Source organism: Gopherus evgoodei, chromosome 4 (assembly GCF_007399415.2).
Source record: "Gopherus evgoodei ecotype Sinaloan lineage chromosome 4, rGopEvg1_v1.p, whole genome shotgun sequence".
Lineage (NCBI taxonomy): Eukaryota > Metazoa > Chordata > Testudines > Testudinidae > Gopherus > Gopherus evgoodei.
In genome coordinates, this window is record NC_044325.1 from 3,811,732 (window position 1) to 3,835,187 (window position 23,456).

Genomic DNA, 23,456 nt, shown 5'->3' on the forward strand with positions numbered 1-23,456 from the left:
AAAAAAATCTGATTTGATTTAAAAAAAAAATCATTGATTTTTATCCACCCTGCCAGAGCATGAACTTTGCATCACAGAAAGCTTTATCAGGATATGTAAAGTTCTTCCTGAAACTAGGTTTCAGGTTGGAGTCTTCACGTCTGCAGCCCTGCTACAGAGCAGAAGAGGGAACACTTCTTGTAGTACTTCTTGCAGGCACATTCACAAGTGGGTGTGTGCTTGCTGGGGCTTACTCCTACGCACCTTGTGAAGTGTGTGGGGCAGGGCCTGACAATGGGACAAGACAAGCAGATTGTGGAACTTTTCTCTTTGATTAAAAAAAATTTCGTATTTTAAAAATGTCAATTGAACATGTTAAATGTAATGTTTACACATACAAAGAAAAATGCACAACTTTTTAACTCTGCTGCCTTGTGTGTATGCATGGTTATTCTCACGACATATCAAATATTGTATTTTATGTGCATATGTACACACAGGGATCACAGTGTCACTTGAGTGACTGTGTGTGGGGAGGGGTTACAGTTTTAAGACTACAGTATAAAAGCCTCCTCTGAAGCTACTTTTTGAGTCTTTTCTCAAAAGCCACATGGCAGACAAAGGTCAAGAAGCAGATTTCTGAAAATTATTCTCTCTCTCGGCTTAATCCGTGATTGGGAACTGAGGCCTCAGACCTAAATTAAGCCTCAAACCCCTTAAGGGACCAAATCATATGGATGTCATTGAATTTAAAAATAGGATTAAAGCTAGCATGCATTTGCATTCACCATCCAGCCAAAATGTAAAAATAAAATCCTTTTCCCCCCAGATTTATTTAGTAAACATTTCACATTAAATGAAATACTGTTACAACAAATTCTTACAGAGCATTATCACAATAGCAAACAAACACTATTGAGAACAAGAATGTAAGTTATTCAGCAGTTTTTTCTTGAACTCAAATGCTACTTATGTAAACAATAATGAAAACAAAATCCTGCTGCTAAAAAAGGTGTACACATAAAAACACTGTACATACACAGAATTACATTTCTCATCTGAAACTCACAACCAAATCACTCCTCACAAGTCGGAGTACAATACAGTACTCTCTCTACAATGGTTCTAAATCCTGCTAAAAGTTAAAATTCTCCTTGGGTTTAAAGTACAGCACAGGACATAAGGCAAAATATAGGAATTATCATCCAGTTCTTTGAGTTTTAATTAAACATCAGGAATTTAAGGCAAACTTGGAAATTTTTGCATTGTTTCATATAAATGAATGAGGACTTACCGATGACAAATTCACAAAAGCAACACTTAATTACCTCCAGTAAAACAGTTAGCTATTTGGGACTTCACAGATGTATACTGGACACATTTTTTCCTCTCAGAGATTCAAACAGGATTATTTCAAAATCAAAGCATTTCTAATAGCAATGACTGTCAGGAAACTTGCATATGGCATTTTATTAAGTTTCTTCTAAATATCTGAGTGAAAATCCAATGATTTATGCACATACAAACTCACACCCATTTTAAAGTGCTTTTAAAAAATAATTTTGAGTGATTAAGAAATAGAACTGGATGATAATTTAAAGTTGTATGACATCTCATTTGAAGGTCTTAGCTTTCAGATTGCATGAAAGTTGGTACTGGCTGTAATAGGTTTACTTATTTTAAATGCTAAACTGATTGCTGTGTCAGATCTCTCTAAAATGGAGCACTTCAGTGAAAAGCACAAGCAGCACCCAAAACAGAAAATGAACATGCCATATTTATTAGTCTACATCTCTAAACTTGATAGATGTACAGCATCTTACATTGATTCACTTCTATCAATATCCAATCTAAACAGAGCTGCATCTAGAAACAGCAGGATTTTTCATTAACTATTACTTCTTCCATTCTTAACATCAAACCTGCACATTGAAATGTTGCTTGGGTTAGTACTCTAAATTTAGCAATAGGCTGGATTAACCTCAGTGTCACGTAAAGTCTATTTAATATAAATCAGTTTCACTATAGCCTAAATAAAGGGAATAATGTACACTGCTCTTGTAAAATGCTTTGAGATCCTTAAATGAAAGGTGCCAGCTAAATATTGAGGAACCATCACCATACCTGTCAGGTAGGAACTGTTTTCTTTGTATTGACACCAGATCACTTAGGTCTGTATCTTGTGCCACTTTCTATACATGAATTTTGTTTACTAATGATTCAACTGAGACTTAAATCTGTATTTTATGGAGTACTCCTGTAATTAATCAAACTCCTAAAAAAGTTCAGTACATACTGAATTACACAAAAAACGTGTAGCCAATTCAAGGCATAAACTCAAACACTGTTTTGCAAACTAGGTTCTTGAGCATTTTTATCTCGTTTAGATGCGGGATAAGATACTCCTTAATTCACAAAAATCAATGGTATCGCTATGAAATTGTAACTGGAAAGCAAAACAGCACATGTAAACATTTAGCTTGTGTATTTACTCGAACAAAATGAAAAGGCACCTCGACAGCAGACTAACATGATTTTGGTTGTGACCCGTTCCTAAAACTGCTTTTCTCTGCACAAAAACGCTCCATGTACAATAGAGCTACCTGTCTTCTATCAACAGATCAACTGGAATCATTCAATTATGCTATTATTGCTATGTAACTAGAATAAGCAATAGGTCATTCAAAGAAGCAGCATATAAAATGCTAAATTTGTCCTTTGTATTTGCTTACAAATCCTGCTGAATTCTACCAAGTTAGTAAAGTATGAAGAATATTTGCAGGATTTCATAATTCATGCAAACATTGGTAAAACATGATGTTTTTATGGTTAAAAAGACAGTTCTCTCTTTGTTTAAATCTGAATGTTAGCTTATGGAAGAACAAGGAAAACTGCAGTTTGCCTGGTTGCAATTAGTTTTACAGAAACTCAGAATAAATTAAGTACATCCAGGACACCTTATTTTATGTTCTTATAAATGGCTTTTTAAACAACTTTGTCTAACATTATTGCACTTTCAAGAATAATAGTATGTGGATTTTAGGAGTGAGGGGAAACATACATTGGATTATGATGTTAAAATCGGGACGGGGGTGGGAATAATCCCAGAAGCAGAAAAATGTACCAAGTTACCGGAATTGCAAGTATAAGTACAAATATTAGAACAGAATGCAAGATAAACGTGATTCCTTGCTTAAAACAGAAAGAAATATTTAGTAAAACATACTCTAGTAACCTACGTTAATATTTATTCAGTTATTTATTTTAAATAAATGGCCATTACATAACAACCTCAAATTTTTATTTACCCACTCAAAGCTTAACTAAATGTAGGGTCATCACTGAAGTCGACTTCTTCAGATTCACATTTATCACAAGAACCAACCTTCAGGATTTAGTTACAAAGGATATCTGCATAGTATAAATAACCATGCCCAGTGCTTTTTATTCAATGTGATATTTTTTAAAGGCAAAACTTGTCTAAAGAGGCAGAAATGCATTCTTCATCCAGTCCATATTTAGAAACTTTGTGAAAACAGGAATATTAAACTAGATCAACTGAAAAAAATTAAGAGTATGTTGTGTTATTACTGACACTTTTCATAGGCACAAATTAATCAAGCAGATAGAGAGAAACAAATACACTAGAAAACAATCAAAACAAATCATGCTTTATGCATACTGCACTAGATTGGTAACAGCCTTGTGGTAAATCCTACATTTAGCACCATTTTGATACCTGAACACTCTGTAAAAGCAATCATACATTCTTAAAAAAAATAAATAAATAAAAGTTACAAGGAAATATGAACACAAGTCTATGGACCAAGGATGGGATGGACACATCTTTTTAAATATTTACACCTACGCTGTGAACTCTGCTGTGCTACTTAAGAAAACCAAGGCATTGTTGATAAATTAATCCTTTAAAATTTTCTTTGTATTATGATTACAAGCACACTGCAGACCAGGTAAGTAATTTCATCTAGCATTAGTCCATCCACAACAAAAATATAGGGGAAAGTTAAAACGAGTCAGTTGATTGCAATTTGTTTTAATAGATTCAAAAATATAATAAAAAGGCATTAAACTTACCTTGCAAATGTATTAATTTAAACAGTCACCCATGATAATTATCCCCAGGCCCAAACACATTAAGCAGGTAACAGAGGAGAGTGTACAGGCAACATACTATGGCATTTATTATTTACAAACCTTGAGATTCAGAAACAAGGCAGCCCTTTAGTTACTATTCATAAAAAAGATTGTGAAGCACTGGCATTTTCTCAATATGAACACACAGCCAGACAACTCTGAACAAACAGTCCAGTCACACAACATACTCAAGTATCTCTCATTCCTAGCACAGTCAACTGCATGTTTCATAGTAGGAAGAGGTAAAAGCTCTAAAAAGTGAAAGGATACATTAGGTTTTCTAATCCTATCCCAGGTATCCTAATGTTAAGATAACCATTTCATGCCAGTAACAGGATGTAGTCAATACCCTAGATTGGCAACAAGTTTCCATTTGTTTTGTTTTGTGTAATTAACAATAACCAAGGCCAATTTTTTGGGAAAAAAAATCTAACTCTGTCAATCAAATATTCACCCCACTCCTCCAACCCCCAAAAATGCAGCTTATGGTCTCCATGAATTGAGCATCTTTTCAAGCAGAAAAAGTTCCATCTTCACATTAGGTCCACAAGTTCACACTTTTCATCAAAGTGCAGTCAAACCAAAATTGCATCGACAGTACATCATACCAGCAGAGTCCAGCCAGGTATCCAGGATAGGGTCATATTTCTGTACAGTGTTCAGATAGGATGACCCTGAGTGACCTCCGACTACATAAAGGTAGTTATCAATTACAGCTGCACCAACTCCTATTAGAGGGAAAAAGATGCAAAATTCATTAATTTCTGCTAAATTATATTTTTAAACCACCTAAAATGGTGTTTTTAAAGACGACTGCATGTAGGTGAAAAATCTATGCCCCTTCAGATCCGTGTCTCCTTTCCTGAATTACCTTGCACCCTCCCTCAACAAAAAACTAACCTCCTTTTCCCAGTCAGACCAGGAGGAAGGGATATGAACTACTGAAATGCCTGTCCATAACCAGCTGCTTAGGATAGTTCTACTCCCATTTTTACCCTCATTCATAAAGATATTTTTAAAAATGACATTTTCTACCTATCAGTATTAGTTATTGTCAAGATTCTGCCATCCTTTGGTTGAAAAGTATTTGAGCCCCCAGATAGTCCCCAATGACTTCAAATTGTCTACATCTGAATAAGGTACGACTCAATGTGAGCAAAGGTAGTATAATTTTATAATTAGATTAGTAATATAAATGCTCTTGTAATGTATTCACACAAAACGAAAGATAAATCCAATATTTAGTCATACTTTCACATGACATCACATTGTTTCAGTGATCTTTAATCTACTCAAGGAAAAGACACAACAGTCTGAAGGCCAAGTCCTGCCTCCTTCTATCAAGTCAACTAGAAATTTTGTCTCTAAGGACACCAGGAAAATCTCTTGACTGTCTCAGCATTTTACACATTCCTACCTGTTCTGGGTTCCTTCATAGGTCTACACACCGTCCATTGATTTTGATGTGGGTCATATCTCTCAATGCTTGACAAGTGAGACACCCCATTGTGTCCGCCCACTACAAAAATGAAGCCCAGCATGACAGCAACACCAAAGTTTATCCTTTTGTCTGCCATTGAAGCTACTGTCTCCCATGAGTCTTTACTTGGATCATAACGTTCCATGCTGCAGATACAAATAAACAACTTGTAAGGCTTGGGTTTAATGACATTTGTTTGCACTGAGTTTTATACCACAAGAGACTTATCTACATTCATCAGGGATTCCTAGCTTGCTTCTCTCTACTAAAAAGTTTGCTCCATTATGTAAGGCAATGAGAAAAAATGTTTAGGCTAATGGAAAAATCCTGCAGTCTAACTTCTTTTCACCAAGGCTGGCACAAAGAAGCTCGGAAGCCAACATACTCAACAACTGAAAGATCAGCCTCTCTTAGGATCCTCCAGCAAAGTAGAATTGGCATAACTGAAGATTCAGCCCACAATATTGCCAAAAACAGTTTAAAGATATCCCCTCATAGCCAAACAATAGCGTTCTGCCTGTACTCTGAGGTTACCAGATTATGGTCATAACCACAGGATACATTTTGACATGAAACAAGAGAGTGCGGGGCTGAGCATTCTTGTGAAGGACAAGTGCCACTGTAACTCAAGTAACAACCACCAATAACAGGTAATCTGAACATTTCACAACTCTGCAACGGAATTTCACCAAGAAGTCTTTCAGGCTCAAGATTTTCCCATCTTGCCCCAACACCAACTGAGACTGGACCGGGGTGAGGATGAAAATGGGAAAGGAGTATTCATCAAGAATGGCAAGACAGGGGTTGGAATCCCAGTCACTGAACAGTAACGGAGGATGGGACATGTCCTCACTTCAGGGTAAATTTGAAAGTAACATGCAGCCCCACAAAACATACCTCTTCAGCACTGAAGCTGTAGAGAAGACAGAGTGGTTATTTCAGACACAGGAATGCAGCCATCCCTTACCAGATGTGCAGCGCCCGTGACATGGTGGGGGGAGGGGGAAAGGGTGGAGAAGGAAAGAGAGGAACAGGGAACCAGGAGTAGCAGTGCACAGAAGGCAAGGAGCTTATTTAAACATCAGCCAGCTTACTCTATCATCCAGGGCTCGTACGAGCCTGATGACCATGTCATAACCAGGTTCCATAAATAGGGAAAACGAAGCCACTCAATCAAAAGGGAACTTTAAAAAAGGGAAGCTGGAAATATCTGTCACAATTTCAGTAACTCCATAACTGTGAGTGATACTGGCAATTCCTTTGTGACAAAGGAGAAGCTGTTCAAATGACGAATGCATGAGAAGAGTAAGATTATCATAACCGTTCAATGCTGAGGTCTGTTTTTAGTATTTTTCTCTTAAAATTTACATTTAATACTTAAATATGTATACTTCACATTACTCCAGTGATGAATGTAAGAGCTCCCCCCCGCCCCCTGCAACATTTAACAGAACTCACCTCTAAGAGACCTGTGCAGTCTCATTCGTTCATCAGCTGAACGGCACTCCTGTGTCACAAACTAGGGGTCTGATCCTTTCGCCATTTAATTCAGTGCCAAGAACTTCAACAGCAGAACCAAATGCCAAGTCAGCAATGCCCAACTAGTCTATTTATATATATTACAGTCAATAATTTTAAATATTGGTAGTTCACAAATGGCCAGATTCTCCATTCTTTCGCTGATTATCCTGCTGTTTTAAGTGAGTCTTCTTTTGCTAGCTTGCCTTTTGAAGAGAGACGCCCAGCAGTTCTGCTGCCATTGTTAATGAGGGAAAGTTTGTGTAAGCTGCATCCTATGGCCCTAATCCTGTAGCTGGATCATAGATTTCACAAAATTTAAGACCAAAAGGGACCATTAGATCAGAGTCTTGACCTGCTGCATAACACAAACCATTAAATTTCACCCAGACACCCTAAATTGAGCCCAATGGCATTAGTCCAAAGGAGATTAAGCGGTTGTGTGCCACAGGCAGGGAACAGGGGACACTGAGGTGTCAACAATACCGTTACAATGACTGGGAACTGATTAGATGGGAGATGCCCAGCAGCAGATGAGCCCTGCTCCATGCTGTGAGGAAGGTAAACCCCCCCATGGTCCCTGGCAACATAACCTGGGGTAAAATTTATTCTTGATCCCAAATCTGGTGATCAGTTAGACCCTGAGCATCTGAGTAAGACACGTCAGGCATCTAGAAAGAAGATTCTTTCTATCACATCTGAGCACTGATCCACCCAATCTGCTGTCCGGCCTCCAGCTGAGCAATCTAATACTTCAGAGGTAGGCAAAACAAACTAACACACATCTGGTCATTGTGCATCAGGAAAAAAAAATCCTTCCTGACCCTGCAGGTGACTGGCTGAAGCATGAAATTTGATTATAGTTAGTGTGTTAACACTGAGCTACAAGTGTTATGAGCAGGCAGTCTTGTTCTTGCCATGGTCCAGGAAAAAAGAGAATGTATAGGGGGATTCACGGGCAGAAGGGATCATGGACCAAGATCCATGTGGTGAGAAGTTGGCAACTGAATGGAGCACTGCTGACTTCGATGGAACTCCTTTTGGGGATCTGCATGCAGGACTAGGGCCTGTGATTGTGTTTGGTTTTGTGCTCATCCCCTTGTACTGGAACTTTACTGTTAAACTAGTCTAAGGCCCCAGTTCAGCAAGATACTTAAGTACAAGCCTAACTTTTAGCACATGTGCAATCCCACGGAAGTTTTAATTTAATTATGAGCTTGAGTACCTTAGTGAACTGGGGCCAAAAGCATTAGGTAATGGCCCTTTAGAATCTTTTTTCATACTTTGGGTAAATACCTAATGTCTGAAAGATGCACCATGAATAAGTATTTGGGACCACCACCATTCTGGAACTTTAGCTGAAAGATGGTCAAAGTGTATGTTTTAAGAATTAAAGATTTCAGCCAGTAGAATTAGAGAGGACCTGGAATCCCAACCATGTGGATTCCAGGTCCTCTCTAATTCTACTGGCCGTAATCTTAAATTCTTAAAACATACACATTGACCATCTTCCAGCTAAAGTTCCAGAATGGTGGTGTTCCCAAATACCTATTCATGGTGCACACATATATGTAAAACATTTACATCTTCATATTGTTAGCATTAGAACTTATAAGCATTTATATTTTTCTCTTAAGATTTGTATAAAAAAAAAGAGCTGCGCTCTTAGCTAGAACACTTCAGTTGTACATTGAGAAAAGATTCCCCAAATGAATTATCATGTTGATGCAGCAGAACAAGAACTAATGAGGCCCACCGTGGATTACCACTGATCTTGCACAGAAACTTTTACAAATGGCTGCTGATCACAAGGTAAATATTATCACTGGTTTTCCAAGTTCATATTATTTTGATCCTGCAGACCTCAAGAGTACATACCTGTTCATATGGGCAGGACCATAACCACCAATGGCATATATCATTCCATCCAAGACAGCAGCAGCAAAACAACTTCTTGTTTTACTCATTGGGGCCACTGGTTGCCATTCCTTAACCTTTGGAATGTATTTCTCTACTGACTGTAAGTAAGACTGTCCATCATAGCCACCTAAGGCGTACAGTTCTCCTGCTAGAACCACTACTCCAAGAGTACTTCGGCTCTCATTCATTCTTTCGAGAGATGTCCAGGTATTTGTATCAGGATCCCAACATTCCACTGAACTTTCATGTTTTCGATAATTGATGCCTTGACACATGTGGGTTGCAATCCCTCCAACAACATATATTTTCTGGTCCAGGACACATATTCCAAATTCATAGCGGGGAATGCTAAGAGGCGCCAGACCTATCCAGGAGTCTTTCTGGGGAAAATACATCTCAACACTGGAGAAGAAATAGAGAAATTGGATTAGGTGAACAGCCTTTACTCTTTGAAGCTTTGCTAAGTCCCACGAAGAAGTACTTATTTGTTAAGACTGAAATATATGTTCCATACCCATGTACCTTCCAGTGGCTTTAATGGGAGCTGGATCAGGCCTCAAGTGATCCAGATCCAAGACTACTGCGTATTTCACACTCATTGATTAACGTGTGAGAGAGAGTTATTCAGTGAGGTAACTCTTCTTCTATATATACACAGGTAGGAAGAGAAAATTCCCAAAAGTCACCATGAAATACATCAGTACTGTATGGTCACCAAGACCAGAAATCTGCTGGCAACTGGTATTAAAGCTGCCATTGGAAATCTAGCTTCAGCAGTCTCTGGGCAAGCTTCACACCCCAAATGAGACGCCAGTGATCACAGCTGGATTTTTCCCAGATCTTTATTTCTTTGACTGTTACAGAATCCAGCAACCGCAGTCTTCACAGAAAGGTTGAAGGCAGAGACTGATAAAGATACAACAACAAATATTACAGCTCTGCTGTCCGGCACGAGAAGGCATTCCATGCTGCAGAGTAGTGTGGACCAATTTCAACTAGATGCTGGTGGAACAGATATCTGCATTTGCTCTTCCCCCAGCTACCTTTCAGCTTGAATTTATTAGAAAAATTAAAACAAAAACAGATAAACAAACAAACAGCTCTTTATGTCCAGATGGATTGTTTAAACTCAAGAACTTGAGTTTAGTCAATTACAGTAGGGGACAGGAGAAGCTCCCTATTCCACTGCACTTGCTAAAGGCTTGAGAACAGCAGAAAGCAATGGATTTCTGACAAAAATATTGGGAAGGGATAGTCTTACAATCAGTACTTCACTGTGGGAATTTGCAGAACAGCAGCTCCAGAGAGAATATCAGAAAAGTACACTATTTGATTCAATAGAAAGTCACTGAAACTTTCAATTAAAATATCTCCAATCCTTAAATCTACGGAACTGACAATTTCCCACCCTGATTGTCTTCTGTACCAACAGTGGTTTTCAATTAACACTTTGCTTCAGGAAAGCTATGTTTTCAGATCAAATTTGAGAAAATTAAGCAATTCAGTTGTATCTACAGTAAATCATATGTAGATTTACAGAGATATATACACAGCAGCAAAAATAGTTACCTCAAAAATTAAAAACTTCAAATGACATGCTAAAATTTTCTTTAAGTCATGTAATTGTATAAGTTTGGTTTCAAGTTATTTTACAGGATACTAACTGAGCCTTTCTACTCTAAGAGATGGTCTGAATTGTGAAAGGTATTACAACCCCATCCAGTATCTTTAAGTGCCATTGTATTCAATTTATAAATAGTTTATGTATAACTGCATTCTACTCCATGGGGGAGGGTTACTAGAGCTCATACAGGAAATAAAAACAGTGGGTGGTGATTAAGGCCAGTCACTAAGACTAAACAATTCTAGAGAGGTTTGCATATGCTGGTTGAAGCTGGGTTTTCCAAAGACAAGACAAAAAAGGGGCTTTTGGTATAAAAGGATGACCTTGAACTGACACACAAGGCCTTCTCTCTGATCCAGCAAATGGAGAGGACCTCCTGACCAAGGGCCCCAATCCTTGAGGAAGGGCTGGAAAAACTATGGCCTACTAGAGATCACAAAAAAGCTGATGAATAACCCCGGTAAGATTTTAGCATGCGTATCAGAATTTTGGCTGTTTTTATGTTTTCTCTGTAATGCTTTTACCTTAAGAATACACGTTTTGCACAGATTGAGCTGTGCAGAAACTGGCAACGCACTGTTCATAGCCCTGAGAGAGAAAGCAAAGCACAGGACCAGCCTTTAGGCAGATTGGCTTGCTGGGATATCACAGTGGGGGCAGGGAGCTATGCAGCCTTAAAACCCCAGTCAGGAATGAGAGTGACATGGGTCTCCACCAAAGACAGGTGACAGTTGGGGAGCTGGAAACCGTATGTGAGTATCCTCAAGGGACCATGGAGGGGGAATACAGGTGCAGTTACCAAGAAACTGTGACATGAATACTCTAGCATACAACAGTATAATAAGGCTTAAAGCTAAGTATTAAAGGTATACTATGAACCACAAAACAAAACATCACATTTGTCTGAAAATGTTATAAGCAACACCCAAGAATATCAGAACTGGAAAACACCCGAAAAGACGACATGTTTCTCTCTCTCTCTCTTTTTTTTTTTTTAAATACAGTTTGCCTTAGGCATCTGACACAACACTGAGAGATGTATATAGAATATGACCACTGGGGTCTATTCATAAAGAAGGACCTTGTGCAAGCTCTCAATGACCCTGTTTCTAAAAAGGTGAGAAATTACATTAGATTCCCTCCTCAAGTAAGGATATGAGCCCTTGCTCAAAAAAAGGGCTGTGTAGTCTACATAATTCATCATTTACAAGTGAGACTAGCACATCTGGCTTCTCTTAGGCCATGGAGCTGACAGCAGCTGTTGCTATTAGTGCTGCATAATCTCCCCCTCCCTATTCCAAGCATTCACTCTCATCCAATTCTAGCTCTGTGCTTTGGAGCATGTTCAGTGCAGAGAGAATGTTATATTGTAACAAAATGCTTCTAGTAAACTATACTGGGTATATGTAAATTACCAGATTCAGAGGCTAACATTGATCCTAAATCTTATTGGATTTTCATGGGGACAGCAAAAGGCACATTTCTGGCCCCAGGATCACCCCCCCTGCCAAATTTCAAGTTCTTGTTCCAAACATTTGAGGCACTACAGCTCTTAAATTATCCAGTCATTTATCTGAATTTGGCAGACTTAATTTCCCACCTCCCTCATCTCATTCTTAGAAACAGGACTCTTTTTGCTAATGCACACAAAGTTTGGAAAATGTCAGACTAAATGGTTTTAAGCAATTGAAAACAGAGGATTGTAGGAGAAAGTATAAAGCAACTTTAACTAAAGGTGTAGGTATACTACTTACAATCAAGTATTCAAAGCACTAAAATGTAACTTACAAAGTTATACCATCTCAAACATCATCATTTGAAAAATAAGAGTTAGCAGTCCCAATTATACATTCTGGTTAAGTACAAGGTCTGTTTTATCCCACAAATAAGGTTTTGTAGGGTGCAAATCTATGACACCTAAACTACATTTTTACTATTTGGCAGTCTAGACTGGTGATTGGGGAGAGTAACAAAAATTGTATACAGAGTAAAATCCTGAAAGGGTACCCAGGCAAAACCTGAGTGAAAATACCTATACTGTTAACAAATTTCATATTTAATTACATGCAACCCAAACTATCTATTAAGGCTTTGCAATATTTTACACTGTAGAAAAACTCTCAGCACAAATAAGGAACACGTATCAAGGAAGCTCATATATAAAAATAAAAAGCATAGCATGCTCATCTCCGTTCCTCTGATGTTTTTTAAATTTGATTTTTTAGTCATTTGGCTGCTCATGAAAGGAGCTGATACGCTGATACACTGACACTGTCAAGAATGAAGCCCTTTAATTACAAATTAAACAGTTACAACCCAAAGACTGTCTCAACCCTGACCTGGAGGGGCATGTTAATGCACGGCTTGTTAACACCACTTAGTTTCACCAACACTCCTTACCTTTCCAAACAAGCAAATAATCCAGCTTTTCCTCCTACAGCACAAAGTACTTTAGGAGCACAACGTGGTCGTGTCGTCAACACAGTCTGATGGGAAAGTCTATGCTCAGGCATAAAGTGGTATTTCAGGGCTTCATTCAGTAGATGTTTACAAGTATGGTCATCACGAATAAGATGGTTTGCTTCATACAACCTAGTAAGAAACTTAACACTCAGCAGTGGCAACCGGACACAGTGTAGCAGCTGTGCTAAGTACTTCTGTCGCTCCTGCACATCGTACTTGATCCAAGACTCCAGTGCATAAAAAACTGTCTCTTCTGTGACAACATTCAAACAGTCATTTGAAACAATTTCATCTAATTCAGCATGTGTAAGCTCAAAAAATTCTTCTGTCTGACAAACGTCTTCAAAATTCTGACAAATGTATTTGTTAGCAGCCAAGTAGAGGTCATGGCAGCCATATGTCTCTGCGAAACGAGAAATCCCAATGCAATTGCCAGGATCTAGCTGGCTTTCAAGAAATGTGCAACATTCTTTTAGTACAAGTTTGATCTGAAGAAGATTTGCAGCTGGAAGAAGTGACTCTACAGTGTCCTGCGAGATGAATACAGTCCCTGTGTATGCATATTCCACTATAGCTTGCAGTGCTGCCTCGTCAATGCACTGGAACTCTACCTCCGAGTTCTCTTTCTCTGAAAGATTTCCAGTGAACATGGCTTTGAAATACGGGCTGATGCTAGCAAGTACCACTTTGTGCGCATGGATCTTGACATCGCCAACTCGAAGGATAATGTCACACAGCTCATGATGTTGGCGAAGGAGGTTCAATCCTTGCAAAAGCTGTTCAGAATGTAAGTGGGTTAAGTTGGCAAGCATGCAGGTTGGAGACGACTGGTCCATCTGCGACAAACAAAATTTGAAGTATGTTATTCAGCGTTTTATTTTAAAAAGTTTCATTATCCATTTTACTTAGGCCTCTTAAATCATTAAACAGACATCATCTTAAAAAAATCAAATTTATTTTTCATCATTCATGCTGTTATTTTAATTTTACATTGTGCTCCAATTGGACAAATAAAACATGTTTTGCTTTCTGATTTTCACAAACTAGCAAAGTGCTTTTCTTATGCACATTAACTTAAAGTCAAAGGTATTCTTATTATATTTTTTAAAAAGTCTTTCCTTTACAGAATTTGTATTTTGGGCCTTATCTACCTAATAGTGTGTTTAAACTGGGACTTTGCATCAAATATACCCTCAACACAACCACAGTGGTGGAATAAAAACAATTAAGAGACCATGTTCGTTTTTACAGAGCTTTGAAGTTCATAAAACTTATCAAAGTAATATGAGCTGAAGATCACTACCCTTTTCTGTCAGGTTGATGCACAAATGCCCTCGTCTGAAGAAATCTGCCTAACATCCATCTGAACGTTTCAAAGTCAATGAGCTCTACTGATATTTCTCTTTAGCGAATACAGTGGAACCTCAGAGTTACGAACACCTTGGGAATAGAGGTTGTTCATAACCATGAAACGTTAATAACTTTGAAGAAAATGTTATGGTTGTTCTTTCAAAAGTTTACAACTGAACATTGACTTAATACAGCTTTGAAACTTTACTATGCAGAAGAAAAATGCTGCTCTCTCTCTATTTTTCAGTAGTTTACGTTTAACACAATACTAAACTGTATTTGCTTCTTCTTTTTTTTTTTTTTGGCTCTGCTGCTGCCTGATTGTGTACTTCCGGTTCCAAATGAGGTGTATAGTTGACTGGTCAGTTCATAGCTCTGGTGTTTGTAACTCTGAGGTTCTACTGTACTAAGCAAACCTTGTGAAGAGGAAACAATTACTACACATGTCCTTGGAGGACAGCAGGGGCTGTGCACTCTTCAAAATGTAATATTCTGCAAGGAGGTTCAATATCTTCCTCCTTCTTTCATGCGAGCACTGGGGAGGATTCATTATTTAATATTTAGTAAGTGCTTTGAAAACTTCTAAAACATTACTAAATTAATTTATTGTAGTTTTAGAAAAGAATGGGAGTGCTTATTTCAGAATCTCTCATTTCAGAAGAATTTCTAACAAACAATTATAAGCGGCCATTCTGCCTACAAAACTATTTTTCTTATTGTGACAGACTGACAATATCTTGAACAAACCTTATGGAATTAAGATAAACTTTACTGAATTAGGGTTAATATCTCTGAGGTACCGTATATTAAAAATGCAATTGTGTGCTATGGTGGCATTGTACATACCTTCTCTAGAAGGGAGAGGAGCTGCTAATGTACGTCTCCTCTGTTATCAACCTCCTGAAGCCACCGCCTTGGAGAGGCTCACATATACCAGTTCAGATTGCATTCTCCGGGGACCAAAGGCCAAAGAAACGGGTTTTGAATAATTAGCCTAATTTTAAACTGGCTCGTGGGCTTTCTTCCTGAACCAGCAAATGGATGAGACCCTGGTCTACAAAAGACCTCAATCCTCCGTGTAGTGTTGAAAGGACTGTATGCTTTTTTTGAGCTGAAGTTGTAATGAATTTGTAACCACAAGGAATCCTCTTGGGTGGGAGGTTGGAGGACTGCTTCTGCCAGAATCCATGTTAGGGTGATGTCTTGTAAACTTATTTGGTTCTTTTATTGTTTGCAATATGTTTTCTTAGCAGTGCTTTTTACCTTAAGAATAAAGAAGGCTTGCATAGAAAGTTCTTTGTGGTACTTTATAACTGTAGCAAATATACCTGTGTTAACCGTCTCTGAAGAGGAAGCAAGCAGGTGTCCATCAGCAGCCTGTCTGTGCTGGGGATAACACAATGTAGGCAGGGAACCGCTCAGCCTGGCAAAACCCTGGGCAGAAGGCAAAGAGACACACGTTTCCACCCAGACAGGCAATGGCTGGGGAGCTGGAAGCCTGAGAGTGGATGCCCAGGTTGGACCATGGAAGGGAAATACAGCTGTAACTGCACTGAACTGTGACACTTATTATTTATTAAATAAATATAACACCCCAGCCTCTATTCTGAGAATAATTGTCTGTTGTTTTTATAGTTATTGGTTCATAAACCACAGAAGTAACTCTTTTGTTTACTATTTTATTGCAGCCAGAATTATTAAATTTGTGGTTGGGAAAAAGAGTCCGACTGCTAAAAACTGAGGCAATAGAATTTCCTTCTCAGATAATGATTAGACAGATTCTACCCTTTTAGGCTACATCCAGATGTGCTTTACCAGTACAGGAATACTAACATAATATACCAGCAAAGTGCTCCTAGTGAGGATGCAACTATACAAGCTTTTTACCAGTATAATAAAACCATTCCCTACAAATGAAAGAAACTGGTAAAAGTGCACATATCCTGGCACAGCTGCATGCACGCTAAGGGCTTCTGGTTGCACAAGCTATGTCAGTCAGGAATTGCACCTCTTTGCACCCCCTGACCAATACAGCTCTAGGGGCAGAAATCTGCAGTGCAGACCTGGCACTAGACTCTGAAAGCCCACTGAAATCAATGGGCTTTGAGGCAAAATTTGGTCAAATAATTTTAAAGTCTGATTTTGCCATCATTTCCACTTATTCATGCACAGTTGCTCCCAGCATCAGCCACAGAGGTTATGCACAGAGGAAGGAACAGACTTCTAAACCTAGATGCTGTGCATAAGAAATTATGATAAATCAACTGGAAGGAAACAACATTTTGAATTGTAAACTTTTCAAGCATTCCATTGTGTCCCCATTGTTATACTGCACATTTTCACCTCTTCCTTGTATTTAAACAAGCTGAACAATGGCAGAGACTACAACTGACAGATCCACTCTTGTTCATGACCCCAGACAAAATACATATGAACATTGTGCCCATCAGAGTTCTGAATTTTAAATAAATCAGATTTTCATCTGTTAAACTGACTACAACGCTTCATCATTTTGCTTCCTGTCAACTGGTACTAAAAAGTAAGGACTTGTGGTCACTGGCAAGTCTCTCTTCACCACTTCTATAACTCCCTGACACCTAATTTGCAAAGCAGAGCACTGGTGAAGTACTGAGTCTGGAGGGAGACAATTATCTGACAATGTTTAAATATAGAACATAGCAGTCGCTAGCAAAGAGGTAAAGAATTACAACCAAGGTAAAAACAATTTTGTGTAGGAAAATACACAAGTTTACCCCTTTCCTATTATAATCTTCTATCAGGTTTTTAAGAAAACCCTTCACCACAATTCTCTGAAAACAAGATTGTGACAATTGGTCACAGAACGGTCACTGAATTTGCAGTATTCACAAGCTTAGTGATGCAATCTAGCAGCTAAATCCCCTGCTTCTTTTCTTTTTATTTCCTCTATTTAAGTGTATTTGTTTACAGAGATGATTTTTCTTTGCCTCACTTCCTAATTTTACTCTAGGAGTACGCAGAATCCAATAGACACATGAAGCTAACAACATCCTAAAAGATGATTGCTAGAGAACCAGAATCATTAGGGTGATATGGAATAAGTCCCAGATCCTGCAAAAACTTGTACACATAACTTGGCATATGAGCAGTCCCACAGAATTAAATGTGACTACTCGCATTTGGGTTTACCACACATAACAAAACCTGCGATCGCCAAATAAACAACAGTGCACAGAATCTGTATATCTTTACTTAGTTTGTTAGCCATGAAGTTAGAACAAGGTATGTTCACTAGTCAGAGAAATGTGTCTATTCAAATAACGTGCATTTAGCAAACGTGGTACTGTTCCTATAAAACATTTAGATGAACTGTTGAGTACTAGTCCCTTCTAAGGACAAAAATTAAAACTGAAGTACAATAAATGCCAATAGAATTATTGTTTGGAACATCATGATTATCTTGGAAAAGTTATATTAAATTTGCTTGACCTATAAATTATCCTCTTTTTACAAACAATACCCCAAATATCTACATGGGATTTTCTTTACATGGGAGTAACAGGAAGTAAGGGCTCAAGTGCTTATTCCAGGTCAAGGGAGCTTTGAAATGCCTCCCCCAAATCCTCATTTGTACCATAAAACCTTAGAATCGCAGCACATGTCCATCTAGGTCTTCTCCTGTCCAGTAGAGGCTTGTTTCCTAATGCACATTTAAGAGCTTCACCAAGTTTAATTTGAAGTTTCTCAAGCAACCACAATGCAGTACATCGTACACACGCACTCCTTGTGAGTCAAATTACAATGAAAAAAATGCCATCCCCAACATTGTGTAGCATAAAACCTTCTTGTCTGTGCTTCTTAATTTTATTCTAACTCTGATATACACCATAATACAGAAAAGGGAATATGCAACAAATAAACCACCATTTCAGACAGAAGTTTACAGCTGAAGAAATTAACAGCAAATTGCCTCTTATTTAACTCCCTCAGAGGCACAGCTTTGGAAAATATGCTAGAAGGACACACATGTGGCCTCTGGGTACCACTACAATACAAATAATATCTCTATATTGACAATCTCCTCAAACTACGGATTAGTTGAAACCTAACAGGCCTGTTCCATTTCTAGATTCTACCAACAAATCATAGGACACTAAAGACAGAACTACCTTTGTCCCCTCCAGACTAGATTACTGAATGTTCTCTACTTAGGGCTATTCTTAAAGACAACTCTAAAGATTCAATGATAACAGAAGGCATACCTACTTGGTGAAGTGGCATGATGTTAGAATATTGCACTTGTTTTGCCAGCTCTGCCTTGCTTCCTTTATATACCTTCGGGTATAATGCAAAATGCTTGGTTTGGTCTAAAACGCCTCATTATCAACATGGCAATTTCCCAATGGAACATTTTTCATCAGAAAGTGCCAATTCATCAAAACATTCCATGAGAATGAGACAATTTTGACAAAACAGCCAGAAACCGAAAAGGTTTCCAATGGAATCCTGCCTCATTTCCCACCAGCTCATCCTCCTGGCTCCTTGGCAGCACAGGCTCCAGCAACCCTGGTCGCAGCACAGTCTGCCAGATGCCTTGCCCCAGAACTGGGGGTCCCAGCCTGGCAGGCTGCCGGAACTCTGGGCCGCTGGGGGAGCCTCGGAAACATTTCAAGAAAGCCAAACGGAAGCACCATTTTGACTTTTCTAAATGAGGTTTCAGAATTTCCATTCTGCAGGACAGGGCTGCCCAGAGGATTCAGGGGGCCTGGGGCAAAGCAATTTTGGGGCCCCCTTCCATAAAAACGAGTTGCAATGCTATAGAATACTATATTCTTGTGGGGGCCTCTGTGCGGCCTGGGACAAATTGCCCCACTTGCGCCCCGCCCTCTGGGCAGCCAAGCTGCAGGAAATTTCATTGATTTTGGAATTTCCCATGGCAAAGGGATTTGTTTGGGATCCGGGATCTACCTCTGGCTGAGGATCTGGCGACCTTTGTAGGTTGCCGCCTTACTGCACAGCATCTCAGTGTCTCCTGGAGCGGGGGCGGGTCTGCAAACCCCAGGACTGGCCCGGGGCACGCTCAGTGGGGAGCGCCTGCCTGGGACCCGGCTCGCTCGGCGGCGGTGCCAGGCTGAACTCGGGGGTCGCCCAGCGGCACGAGGCGCTGCCGCTTCCGACGGGCGTTGCACAGTGAAGCCAGGGGACGGTCACGGCCCGAGCCCCGGACCCGAGGGAGTTACGGGGGCGCCACGGCACAGCCTGGAGACGGCGGGGGGGGGGCCGCCTCACGCGTGCAGGAGCCCCGCACCGGCCCGCTCCTCTCCGGGAGCAGCCCCCGGCCCGCAGGGCGAGCTGGGCTCCCGGAGGAGCTCGGGGCCGGCGGCGAGCGGAGCGCACTGCAGCCCGGCCCAGCCCCGACCCCCGGGGGGCGCTGTTCGCCGCACACGCGGCTCGGTTGCGGTGGGGCTCTTCCTCCCCGCGCAGGGGCCGTTCCGCCGCCGGCTCGACTCACCTGAGTCATGAGGGCGAGAGGCCGGGACGAGACCAAAGCCCGCGGCCTCCTCTTACACACCAACACACAGAGGCCTTACGTCACTTCCGGGCACCCAAACCCGCGGCTCCAGAGCGTTGCCTTCCCAACGGCCATTTCGGTACAGCCTCCATCTTCTGGGTCACATGACATTAGCCTCCCGGGACGGTTTCGCCTCACCCTCAAGCTCCGGGAGACTACAAATCCCATAGTGCCTCGCGCTGCCCTTTTTGGCCACAAGAGACGCACCTTGGGAAGATCACGTGACACCTTCCCTTGAGAGCGGCCATTTTGACTCGCGCTCTGGGGAGAGGAGAAGCGTTGGTTCAGTCCGCTCCGCCACCCCTCCCCTTCGGCCGCGCTTGGTTGAGGCCGCGCAGGCGCAGGGCGGCCCCTGGAGACCGCGATGTTTTCCTCTCAGGCCGGTTGCAGCCGCTGCCCGGGGCCGCCGCCGCCGCTCCATGGCCGCGGCCCTCGCCCTTCCCCCGCAGGCGGGCAGCATGGAGGCCAGTGAGCGCGGCGCCGGCGGGGACACGCGCGCGCCCAAGGGCCGGGGCTCGCCGGCGGAGCGGGAGCGGGAGCAGGAGGCCGCCCTGCTGCAGCAGCTGCTCCGCCGGGGCCCCGAGCCCGGCCCGGCCCTGCCCGCGCTGCCGCTGGCCGAGCTGGTGCGCGGCCTGCGCGGGGAGAGCCCGGCGCTGCGCGGGGAGGCGCTGCGGGACCTGCGCCGCCGCCTCGCCCGCCCGGGGCCCGGCGCCCAGGTGCTGCGGGCGCTGGTGGAGCACGGGCTGGAGAGCGCCGACCCCGCGCTGCGCGCCGCCACCGCGCTGCTGCTGCCCGCGCTGCTCGGGCCGCCGCTGCCCCGCGGCCTGGACCTGGGCGACCTCACCCTTAGCCTGGCCAGGAAGCTGGGCGCGCCGGCCCGGCCCGGGGGCGGCCCGGGGGAGGAGGCGGCCGCCGCCTTCAGCAGCCTGCGGCAGCTGGCCGAGACCCTGGGGCCCGAGCGCTTCCATGGCTACCTGGGCCGCCTGCCCTCCGCACTGCGCGGCCACTACAATCGCCTGCTGGAGGCCCGGCTCGCCGAGGACCTGTGTGGCGGCGGGGACACCTCGGCGCCCCGGCCCACGGAGCAGGATCCCCTGGGCACCAACCTCAAGTTCGGGCTGATCTCTCAGGAGCTGCACGGCCGCCTGCTGGACCAGGAGGATTACAAGAACCGCACCCAGGCTGTGGAGGAGCTCAAGCAGGTGCTGACAGATGCCTCCCAGGCCTGCCTGGCCTCCACGCCTGCCCCCAGCCTGCTGGGGCTCATCAGCTTCCTCTACACCCTTCTGGATGACTCCAATTTCAAGGTGGTGCATAGCACCTTGGAGGTGCTGCACCTGCTGGCCCTGCGCCTGGGCGGGCAGGTTCAGGCCTACCTGGGACCCTTAGTGTCGGCTGCTGCCAAGGTGCTGGGTGACAATAAGCTGGCCATCCGGCAGGAGTATAATCAGCTCTTCTGGCGCTTGATGAAGGCAGTGGGTCCCCAGCAGGTACTGTTCCTGCTACTGCAGCCAGAGCATCTACAGCACAAGAACTCCAAAGTCAGGGAGGAGGTCGTGAACATCTGCATTGGGTCCCTGCTCACATACCCTAGTGAGGACTTTGACTTGCCCAAGCTGGCATTTGGGTTGGCACCAGCCCTGGTGGACAGTAAGCGGCGGGTCCGCCATGCTGCCCTAGAGGCCTTTGCAGTGTTGGCCTCTTCCATGGGCTCAGGCAAAACCAGTCTCCTCTTTAAGGCTGTGGATACTGTGGAATTGCGGGACAATGGGGATGGAGTGATGCACGCTGTACAGGCCAGGCTGGCCAGGAAAACCTTACCTAAGCTAACAGACCAGGGGTTTGTGGAGTATGCTGTGCCCATGCCATCCTCTGCCCATGGCAGGGGGGTCCATCTGCCCCATGGAGCAGACACAGATTGGTTGCTGGCAGGCAACAGGACTCAGAGTGCACACAGTTACTCTGGGGATCACACAAGGGATGCTACACAAAACTATGGCTCTCACAGCCCCTATACTGATCAAGGAATGTGTCCCAGAAGGGTTTTAAGTGCAGGTAAAGGAAAAAACAAACTGCCTTGGGAAAATGAGCGAGCTGGAGACACAGGAGGCTGTTCAGGAAACCAGACACCTTTTACAACAGGCGTAGAGCAGGTATGTACACTAATTCACTTAACACTTTTTTTATAAAGGCCCTTCCATATAAGGAGCTCAGAGCTCTTTGTAAACATTTATTGAAGAAGGAGTACTTGTGCCACCTTAGAGGCTATCAAATTTATTTGGGCATATGCATTCATGGGCTAAAACTCACTTCATTGGATGCGTGCCATGGAAAATACTGTAGGAAGATATATATATATACAGAGAACATGAAAAAATGGGTGTTGCCGTACCAACTTGAATAAGACTAATCAATTAAGGTGGACTATTATCAGCTGGAGGGGAAAAACTTTTGTAGTGATAATCAGGATGGCACATTTCAAACAGTTGACAAGAAGATGTGAATAACAGTAGGGGGGGAATTAGCATGGAGAGATAGTTTTTTCCTTTGTGTAATGACCCATCCGCTACCCGTCTTTATTCAAGCCTAATTTAATGGTGTCCAGTTTGCGAATTCCAGTTTTGCAGTTTCTCACTGAAGTCTGTTTTTGAACAGACTTCCTCGTGGCTGGACTTCGCTGAACGAAGTTCCAAGATCCTTTTGATATAGGTCATATTGCTTCTGTGTCACAGATAAGGAAGCTGACATGCAAAAGCCAAGTGAGCTGCCAAAGTCAAGTACAGTCTGTGATAGTTAGGAATAGTAAAAACCAAATTTCCAGTCATTAAAATCTAATTGGTTTTTTACCTCAAGAGGACACTGGTTGGCTTCCTTTTAAATGTAAAGGTTCTTCACATATAAACAGAAAAGAGAACATGACTGTGATCCTACAGTGCACAATAAAATAATTCATGTCTGGTTCTTTATACAGAGCTCTGGAGTGCTCTTATACCCAATGCTTTTGTCAGTAGGCTCAACCACTGAATATTTAAATGCGTAGGTCATGTCAGTAGTCACCTGAGTTGCATTTGACCCTATGAGAGCCTGCATTGAATAAGAAAGGTTTTAGGTCAGGCATAGCTAATACTCCCACTAATCCTAGTCTAAATCAGGCAAACCTTGAATTTGAGTTTAACATCCATAAATTGGTGACTTATCCAAGGTCATCTGAAGTCCCCTTTAGTTCTGCGCTAGACAGTCTTCCATTCTCATGATTTGTTGGACATTCATGAAAAGTCTGCCTTTTTGTTAAGACTTCTTAAATTAAACAGGTTGTTTAATTTTAGCATGGGTTACTATCTAGAAAGCTAACTTATGAATGCTGGTTAGAAAATCAGTCTTACTGAGACAGTTCTCCCCACTGAATAAGTTTACCA

General features: G+C 42.0%; 2 protein-coding genes across 8 annotated transcripts in view; one reads left to right on the forward strand and one right to left on the reverse strand.

The window, feature by feature from the left end:
* Positions 1-788: 788 nt before the first annotated feature.
* KLHL28 (kelch like family member 28) lies at positions 789-20,098 on the reverse strand. Of its 7 annotated transcripts, none has more exons than XM_030562775.1 (7): positions 19,981-20,095; positions 18,735-18,803; positions 15,818-15,923; positions 13,077-13,975; positions 9,011-9,454; positions 5,552-5,760; positions 789-4,862 (listed from the first exon to the last, which is right to left on the reverse strand). In XM_030562775.1, the coding sequence occupies exons 3-7, from the start codon at positions 15,857-15,859 to the stop codon at positions 4,699-4,701; spliced, it is 1,758 nt and encodes a 585-aa protein (XP_030418635.1). In that variant the 5' UTR covers positions 15,860-15,923; positions 18,735-18,803; positions 19,981-20,095; the 3' UTR covers positions 789-4,698. The 7 variants fall into 7 exon arrangements, 6 of the variants coding, with proteins under 6 accessions (XP_030418635.1, XP_030418634.1, XP_030418633.1 ...); XM_030562774.1 differs by having other exon boundaries at positions 18,731-18,803; XM_030562773.1 differs by lacking the exon at positions 18,735-18,803.
* A 361-nt stretch (positions 20,099-20,459) lies between these two features.
* TOGARAM1 (TOG array regulator of axonemal microtubules 1) overlaps positions 20,460-23,456 on the forward strand; it is a 75,708-nt gene continuing 72,711 nt past the window's right edge. The window contains exon 1 of the mRNA XM_030558986.1: positions 20,460-22,193. Coding sequence (XP_030414846.1) covers positions 20,460-22,193 — 1,734 coding nt within the window. The remainder of the gene's footprint in view (positions 22,194-23,456) is intronic.